Raw genomic sequence first — 9,732 nt, 5'->3', positions numbered from 1 at the left:
AGTGCCTAAATTTCCAGCTTCATTATCAGACAGGAAGCACAATAAACAGAAAAGAAAAGGAGCAATGGCATGTGATAAATGCAAAACAACATATTTTGTTTAAATCTGTGAGATAACACTGTAAAGACAAAAACTTTTAGCTGCTTCTGATGGAAAGAGAGAATAGGTTGATGTAGAAACTCATCAATAATAATATTGACCACCTGCTATGAACTAGGCACATAAGTTAGCTCACTGAATTCCCTCAACAACCCTATAACGTGGAAATATCCTAGAGTTTACAGCTGAGGAATATGCAGTCAAAAGACCTGCCCAAAGGCACAGAAACAATAAGAAACACAGATAGCATTCAAGGAGGACTCTAAGACTCACAGTACTATCTACACTTTCCTATATGGTGTTGATTGAAATTAAGAACTTTTGAATTAACTTTAGTCATCCCCCTCTTCACCATAGAAATGGCAGTTTAAACATCTCAAGAGAAAGACTTCGAACAAATTATGTATGACTAAAATTTTATATATTGCTTAAACTCTATTTCAGAAAATATGCTGAACAATTCCCTCAAGTTCTTACATAAAATGTACAGATTGATTGAGTTCCTCCTTTTTTGTATTAATTACCATAAGCGCCTCTTGCAAGTAAACGGCTTTTCCTGAAAGAGCCCTTCAAACACCATAATGTTTTCCTAGAGAATACAAAAGCTATTTAATATTTATAGCCAGTGTGTCAGACCTAATGACTCTTATTTCATAATATCAAAGAGCCTGTATAGGGGACAACACTTTCACAGGCAAGTAAGAAATGAACCCTGCTAACTTATCGGTGATGTGAAGCTATAACTTTCATCTATGTGGTGAAATTCCACCATCTACACCTGCTAACCAGAGAGCTTTTAACTTCCTTGAAGAAGATCAATCTGTTACTATATCACAAAAGACAACATTGTTATTGTATTGTAGGTATTAGTTTGTCATTTTCATTTTATTTAACTTGAATCCATGTAGACAAATTATCAAAGCATAATTTGTTACATAGATGATGGCACTAATTTATAAAAGAAGTGTTAGTCTCCATAAGATAGTAGTAAAGGAGAAAGCCACACAGTGGGTATCTGAACAACATCAAATAACCACCTTTGGTGTACTCCCAAGAATCTATTTGAAAATTCCACCAAAACTTCACTTCTCATTACAGGCAATTTCTTTAAAATATATTGAAATGTAAAATATCTGAAGATTGAGAAATTACTCACCTTCTAGCCTCAAGGGCAATATATGCAAGAATTCAGGAGGTTATAAATAAAGTAAAAACATATATTAGAAGGCAATGAAATAAGAAGGTATGTCACAGGAGACAGAGAGTTAAAAATTTTTCCATAAGTGAAAAAGAAGTTATATCATGGTTACAAGTAATATGTACCAGAGACAATAAGTTGCTGCCAACTTCTTGATAATTACAGATGTCAAAATATATTGAAATAAAGTTTAATAAAAATACAGAAAAAAATCACTGGCCTTTCTGATTATATAAAATGTTAAAAATAATGGTTTCTCAAAAGGCAGTGAAGATAATGTTTTTTTTTAATTTTGCATAATTAAAATTACAAAAAGTATGAACTACTGAAGAACAATGAAGCATAAGTGTTTTTTTTGTTTGTTTGTTTTTTTCTTTTTAAGAATATAAAACAGACCCAAATTGGGAAGCTAATAACCTGTATCAAAACTGAACACTACGGCTTCTTACCCCACTTAAACATCACCTTTATTTTTCATTTCTTCTTCAATCAGTCAATTAGTTCTAATGATGTAGTTATCCGTTAGTTCAAGTTGATACCTGAGAATCAGAACAACTAAATATAAGTTTCTCAGTTACCTTTCCAGCAAGATGGTTATACATGCAGGAGCTTATCTTTGGTACAAGTGCACCTGAGGGAACTGAGCACGACCTTGTGTGAATTTCAAAGTCCCTCAGTACTAAAGTCAGCGAAATGACTTTCAAACATAAAATGTTCAGTAAAACCCTGCCTTGAGGTTATAAAACACAGTCATAAAAATGGAGAGTTGTGTTGTCATAAGGTTATTAAAAACATCACTTCCAGTTGGTCTCAACTGACCCAAAGAGTGAGGAAGAAAATTAAATTTACACAGCACACAACAGACTCAATCCCAAATGATAATTAGACAGTCACTTTCAACCCACCTGTATTATCTGACCAGCCCAAACTAATGTAAGGAATTTTTGTGCCCAGGGACAGTGCCCAGGGACAAAGCCCAGTCTGGGGAACTAGGAGCTAAGAGCATTATATCTGAATTAGCAATGCCCAAAGGCACATTTTCACAGTTTTACTTTTCTGTCGCCGCTTTTACAAGCTGCCTTTGGATTCCAAACAGATAAAGAATCATTTCTATGGTGAACGGTCACCAAACTCCAACACTTGCCAACGTCATACAGGAATTCCCAAAGCCAGAAAGACACCGTGCAGGTCATGGAAGCTGTCACAATGATACCAAATAGTTCACTAGCTCCATAACTATATAAGATCAGCAAACATAGTTTAATACATGTATTCCTAAAAAGTCAGTAACTACAGAAACTTCATGTTAGCTATTTTAATACAAAACTGACAAAAATTGGGTAAAATATATCATTTTCATAAGTAAAAAATAAAATTTCTCATGGTTAGCAGTAATATGTACCAGAGGCAATAAGCTGCTCTCAACTTTTTGACAACTACAGATTTATCAAAATATATTGAGAATATATTGGTAATTCAGAATCTATTAAAAAACTGTTCTTTTAAAAATACATAATTTGTTTATAGAATAACCTCAAGAAACCTTTGTGTAATAGAATATTGATGATAAATTAAGAGGAAGGCAATAAAAAGAGGCCATATAAATACCCAGAGCACCCAAGTTGTGTCATTTCCTCCTGACACATTAACAGCAAATATTAACTGAGCATTTTTTATGTGTCAGATGTTTTCAAACCCACTGAAAAGTTACCACATGGGCATAATGTCCTAGCACTGAGGTATTACTGATACACAAGGTCAGAGTAAAGGAAAGACAAAGTAACCATACTTGTCCATACTTTCCTTTCCCTATATTAAGTTTTGCCTCACATAGTTAATTTTAGCTATTTTCTTTTGATTGTGGCTTTGCAAAATCTTGAAGGAATACAAGGTACATGTTCACTGACAAACAATCTGAACATTAACTATAATTTATACATTGCTAGATATTCCCATTTTTGTGGCAGCATGAGTGGGCTAGAGGAAAATGTAACAAAAAGTGACTATAATTCAAACTCTACAGCTTATCAACTATGCAACCTGAGCAAGTCACAATGTGCCATGAAATTTAAAGCAAACCAGAGTCCTTGATAAAAATTCAATAAGCCATGAGTAAGAAGAACAGAGGATGTGCTTTTCTATACCTTATCTTTTAAAAACTACCCTAACTCCAATGCAGGAAACTATTGACTTTTGATAAACATATGTGTTTTTTTCAAACAGGAAAGTTTCCATAAGATGTTTTTTTTTTTTTTTTTTTTTTTCTGTTACGGCAGCACTTTTATTTTTCCTTACACAATGACGTGTTGCTGGGGCCTAATGTTCTCACATAACAGTAGAAAACCAAAATTTGTTGTCATCTCTTTAAAGAATTGAGAATTGCGTACAAAAAAACCTTACATAAATTAAAAGGATGAATACATTTACAGGTGTAAATGCAAACCGCTTCCAACTCAAGGCAATTAACAGCCCACGGTGTTCTGGCAGAAAACGTCAGCTAAGAAAACTGGGTCCTATGGCTTGGACTTTCCAACCCTGACAGACTGGCAGGGCAGAAACTGGTTCAGGAGCCCTTGCCAGCCTCTAGAGAAATCCCAGAACACTCAAGCCCTGACACATGAATACCCTGCACAGATCGGAGACTGCTGGCCACGCAGACTCACCAAGCCAGACTTGTCTTCCACAAGCACGTTCTGACCTCAGCCACGAAACGACCAAGCCACATGTACTAAAGGTTGAACTCAAAGATATGTACAGGGTATTAAACAAACACCAAGGGGAACAGTTAACTTGAATACACGGTCAAACTCAGCAACAAGTTCTACAATCCAGTGCTGATATCAGATACAAGCTTCAAGGACAATTTCTTTTCAAAGGCTTATTCCAGTTTCGTGAGGCTAGCATGAGGTGTATGCATTTGCCAAGGGCAAATTTATACTTCTGAATTAACCCATGCAGCAAATGCTACGCATCTGCTCAGTCCATTTAGAAGCATTTGCGATGGACGATGGAGGGGCCCGACTCGTCGTACTCCTGCTTGCTAATCCACATCTGCTGGAAGGTGGACAGTGAGGCCAAGATGGAGCCACCGATCCACACTGAGTACTTGCGCTCTGGGGGTGCGATGATCTTGATCTTCATGGTGCTGGGTGCCAGGGCAGTGATCTCCTTCTGCATCCTGTCGGCAATGCCTGGGTACATGGTGGTGCCACCAGACAGCACCGTGTTGGCATACAGGTCTTTGCGGATGTCCACGTCACACTTCATGATGGAGTTAAAGGTGGTCTCATGGATGCCACAAGATTCCATGCCCAGGAAAGACGGCTGGAACAGCGCCTCCGGACACCGGAACCGCTCATTGCCGATGGTGATGACCTGGCCATCAGGCAGCTCGTAGCTCTTCTCCAGGGAAGAGGACGATGCGGCGGTGGCCATCTCCTGCTCGAAGTCCAGGGCGACGTAGCACAGCTTCTCCTTGATGTCGCGCACAATTTCCCGCTCGGCCGTGGTGGTGAAGCTGTAGCCACGCTCGGTGAGGATCTTCATGAGGTAGTCAGTCAGGTCCCGGCCAGCCAGGTCCAGACGCAGGATGGCGTGGGGGAGGGCGTAGCCCTCGTAGATGGGCACCGTGTGGGTGACCCCGTCGCCAGAGTCCATGACAATGCCAGTGGTGCGCCCAGAGGCGTAGAGGGACAGCACAGCCTGGATGGCCACGTACATGGCCGGGGTGTTGAAGGTCTCAAACATAATCTGAGTCATCTTCTCTCTGTTGGCCTTAGGGTTCAGAGGGGCCTCGGTCAGCAGCACCGGGTGCTCCTCTGGGGCCACGCGCAGCTCATTGTAGAAAGTATGGTGCCAGATTTTCTCCATGTCGTCCCAGTTGGTGACAATGCCATGCTCAATAGGGTACTTCAGGGTCAAGATGCCGCGCTTGCTCTGGGCCTCGTCACCCACGTAGGAGTCCTTCTGGCCCATGCCCACCATCACGCCCTGGTGTCGGGGGCGCCCAACGATGGAGGGAAACACGGCTCGGGGTGCATCGTCCCCAGCAAAGCCAGCTTTGCACATGCCGGAGCCATTGTCAATGACGAGGGCGGCGATCTCTTCTTCCATTGCGACCGGCGGAGGACTAGGACAGTTGAGCGGCAGAAGAACAAGATGCGCGAGCTGGCGGCGGCGACTGAGACCCATAAGATGTTAATCATAGACTACTTCGTTAGTTTTTGTTACGTTGCTATCAATGAAATTTAAATATATTACTTCTTCAAATGAGGCAAACAATTACTTTAGAAATTTATTTTTCAGCTTTCAGTCATAGGTCTCCTCAAGACACCCTGTATTATGCTCTCATCTCCTAAATCCTCAATCATGCTTTTATATTTTTCTTCCTTGAGATGCTGGTTTCTGAAATTATCTGAAAACATAAAGTAAATAATTTATAATAGATGAGTTAACAAATTTAGGAAAAACATCACATGACATGGTTTTAATTCAGCAGACTTAAACTGCTACATGACAGTTACTACTGGGAAGTAGAAGGAAAGAGCTAGAAATTCTCAGTGTATTTCATGAACTGACCTAGTTACAGTGTATTTAAACTAGCAGAAGCAGGGGGCTGTGGCATATGACTGAGAAGAGTGGGAGAGTCTCTGACTGAGTGGAGTGGGAGAGTCTCAAGAGAATTGGTTTCTCATAGAAGATAATTAACACTTAAAGGTGATAAATGGTCCCAATCACTTCTGGGATGAAAGAATAATACCGTTAGTTACAAAGTAATAAAAGTGCACTTATGGGCTGGGAGCTGTGGCTCATGCCTGTAATCCCAGCACTTTGGGAGGCCAAGGCAGGTGGATCACCTCAGTATAGGAGTTTCAGATCAGCCTGGCCCACATGGTGAAATCCCATCTCTACTAAAAATGCAAAATTAGCCAGGCACAGTGTCACATACCTATAATTCCAGCTACTCAAGAGGCTGAGGAAGGAGAATCACTTCAACCCAGGAGGCAGAGTTTGCAGAGAGCAGAGATTGCACCATTGCACTCCAGCCTGGGCAACAACAGCAAAACTCCATCTCAAAAAAAAAAAAAAAAAAATGTACTTATATATTTGAATCTTCTACAATGCTGTTTGTAACTCTAGATTTTAATTATCTGATGATAGATATTTAAGGTACAATATTTGTTTTTCTCACTTAATAATCTATCAGCTTTGGCCAAGTATGGTGACCTTCAACTACAATCCCAGCTTTGCAGAACACTGAGGGAGGAGAATCACTTGAACCCAAGAGTTTCAGATCAGCCTGGACAAACAACATAGCAAGATCCTGTTTTTTAAAACCAAAACAACACCAACAAAAAAATCCCTACAAAACAAAAAACTATTGATTGAATACTGATCAAGTACCAAAAGAGACAGTAACAGATAGATGGGTCATTCATGGCTTCCAAATACTTAAAAACAGAATGATCTTCGTAGTGAGACTTCAAATCACCCATTGCACCAATTCCCAAGCCAGGGAAGTAGATTCACAGGTGATGAGATCCAGTCAACCTGATGAGTACCGCAAAACACCGACTAGTCTAAGAAATTTAAAGGCTCCAGGTATTAGCTCCATCTTCTGGTAATCTGGAAACCATGGAGAGGTAAACTACATTGATTTAGTATGTATGTTGAGGGTAGGGAAAAGCAGTAGAGAAAATGGAGGTAAAAAATGTGATGCACTCTCTCTGCCCAAATGTTGTTTCTCTTTTTTTCTCTCTCTCGATTAATTTACCTTTTCATTATTTCCAAAAAGACAGTAAAGTACACAACAAGCTGCAACAAAAAATCAAACCTATAGAAGTGAGAAAACAAAATTAAATAAGATGGAGACAAATTTGTTAAGGAGCTAAAATCCCTAAAGTATCTATGGGTGTCAATCAACAGCACATTCCCAATGGAAAAAGAAGCTTCTTGTGCAAACTATAGACAGGGGAGCTTGCTGTCAATCCCAGATAATACATGAAGGATGAAACATCTGTGAGTACTTAGAGAAAAGTGAATAGCATTGAGAAATAGTTTCATACAGTACAAATCAAGTCAAACCACAATACTTCCTTTTTATGAGCACAGAGCTGGTAAAAGCCGCAGGCCTGGATATTTGAAATTCAGTTACAGTACATAAATACACAAAACTATCAGACCTGAAGGACTCGTTAACAGCTTCTCCAAGTTCTCTGTTTGATGTTACTGTAGCCTGGTGATAGCATCTCATTATGCCTTTAATCTTAACGGTTAATATTTCAAAAGCACAGCCCTAGTGTTTGTTTCTCTAAATGTGTAACTTCTAATGCTAGGTGATATCACCTATATAAAAAGACTTCTACTTGGCAATAAATATTAGAATATTTAGTAATCCTTTTTAGTCTCATCATTTTGAATATCCAAAATAAACATGCATATGCACAATTCAAAATCTTCAACTCTCTGTTTCAGCCCTGTTTTTCTTTCTCTTAACAAATGCATATCTTTTAGTAAAAGAAGACTTTGATCATAAACTTTCTTGTTTCAAACTGACATCAATTTTGGCTGGTTGTGGTGGCTCATGCTTGTAATCCCAGCACTTTGACAGGCTGAGGCAGGTAGGTCATGAGGTCAGGAGTTCACGATCAGCCCAGGCAAGATGGCAAAACTCCATCTCTACTGAAAATACAAAAGTTAGCTGGGCATGGTGGCAGGCGCCTGTAATCCCAGGTACTCAGAAGGTAGACAGGGAATTGCTTGAACTTGACAGGTGGAATTTGCAATGAACAGAGATCAGACCACTGCACTGCAGCCTAGGTGACAGAGCAAGACTTTGTCTCAAAAAATAAGTTTTAAAAAGGCATTAAGTTTTAGCACGCAAGTTAATGAAAACATAACAAATTTAAGTAAATATACTGCTTCCTAAATTCCAAAACCAAAGTACAGAAATTGAGAATAACAATTTCACCTTCATATGATTACAACTCAGCTGGCAATGGTGACTTCCTCCTATAATCCAAGCCCTTTGGGAGGCCAAAACAGGCTGATTATCTGTGATCAAAAGGTTTAGACCAACCTGGCCAAAATGGTAAAGCCACATCCCTACAAAAATTACAAAAAATTACTGGGTACAGTAGCGGGCACCTCTAATCCCAGCTAGTTGAGGATCTGAGGCAGGAGAATCACTTGAACCTGCGATGCAGAGCTTGCAGTGAGCCGAGGCAGTGCCATTGCACTCTAGTCTTGGCAAAAGATTAAAACTTCATTTCAAAAAAAAAAAAAAAAAAAAATCCACTTCAATGTTTTCCTGATCTAGCTATTCCAGCTGCATATTTACTCCCTCAATTTCTGTTAAACTATATTTCCATATATTGTAAACATCCCTTGTGTAATTTTTGCTACTCAATTAACATCTCTGCATTCCGTGTGTGTGTGTGTGTGTGTGTGTGTGTGTGTGTGTGTGTGTGTGTGTGTGTGTGTGTGTGTGTGTGTGTGTGTAGAGAGAGAGAGAGAGAGACTGGGTTCTGCTCTGTTGCCCAGGCCTGAGTGCACTGTTGTGATTTTGGGTAACTGCAACCTCTGCCTCCCAGATTCAAGGGCTCCTCCTACTTCAGCCTTCTGAGTAGCTGAGACTACAAACACACACCAACAAGTTCAGCTGATTTTTTTGTAGAGGTGGGGTTCTGCCATGCTGCCTAGGCTGGTGTTGAACCTCTGGGCTCAAATGAGATCACCATATCAGCTTCTCAATGTGCTAAAACTACAGGCATGAGCCACCACACCTGGCCCCCATAACTAAAATTTGTGAAGTTCTTCAGGAAAACAATAAGTAAAATGTACATTCAGAAATAGAACTCCAAAGAGTAAAATCCACATGGTTTTTAGTGGTGGTGCTGTCTGAATGTTTTAGTTCATTAATCATTGTGACTCACAGTTAGCAAACTTGTATGAACTTTTAAATGAATGAGACAACCTTCCACTTACATCTTCACAGAGCACGAATTTATTAACTACCTATCATATGTCAAGCAGCATACTGGGAACTGGATATAAAAGTATAGACAGATATAGTCCTCATCTCTGAAGACCTCACAGTATAGTGAGAAACAATCACACTAAGATAGAATAATTTTATAACTGAGGTAAATAAAGACTGAATGCAGGAATGAGACATAAATGAGTTGCTCAGTGGGAGTCAGGGAAGGCATTGCAAGGGTGACATACAAACTGGGCCATGAATGACATTATGGTTTTATCAGGGGGAGAAGAGGATTGATATTCCAGGTGGGGAAATACAGGCATGGTGTTTTCAATGAGAATGACAATCTTCCTCAAAGTCTTCAGATACTCACAGTTGAAGAGACAGAAATCTACTCAGTCACCTAGCTTGAAGTTGAAGTTATTAGTCTAAACACACTTTAATCATGTCAAAG

At 39.6% G+C, this 9,732-nt stretch overlaps 1 protein-coding gene across 1 annotated transcript; it reads right to left on the bottom strand.

Moving 5' to 3' along the window:
* Positions 1 to 4,160: 4,160 nt before the first annotated feature.
* On the bottom strand, positions 4,161 to 5,484 carry LOC144338869 (actin, cytoplasmic 2). Its single transcript, XM_077989752.1, has one exon. The coding sequence runs from the start codon at positions 5,408 to 5,410 to the stop codon at positions 4,283 to 4,285; it is 1,128 nt and encodes a 375-aa protein (XP_077845878.1). The 5' UTR covers positions 5,411 to 5,484; the 3' UTR covers positions 4,161 to 4,282.
* Between the last annotated feature and the right edge of the window lie 4,248 nt (positions 5,485 to 9,732).

This window comes from Macaca mulatta, chromosome Y (assembly GCF_049350105.2).
Source record: "Macaca mulatta isolate MMU2019108-1 chromosome Y, T2T-MMU8v2.0, whole genome shotgun sequence".
Classification (NCBI taxonomy): Eukaryota; Metazoa; Chordata; class Mammalia; order Primates; family Cercopithecidae; genus Macaca; species Macaca mulatta.
Note: the sequence above shows the minus strand (reverse complement) of the source record. Positions and strands in the feature narration are given on the sequence as shown.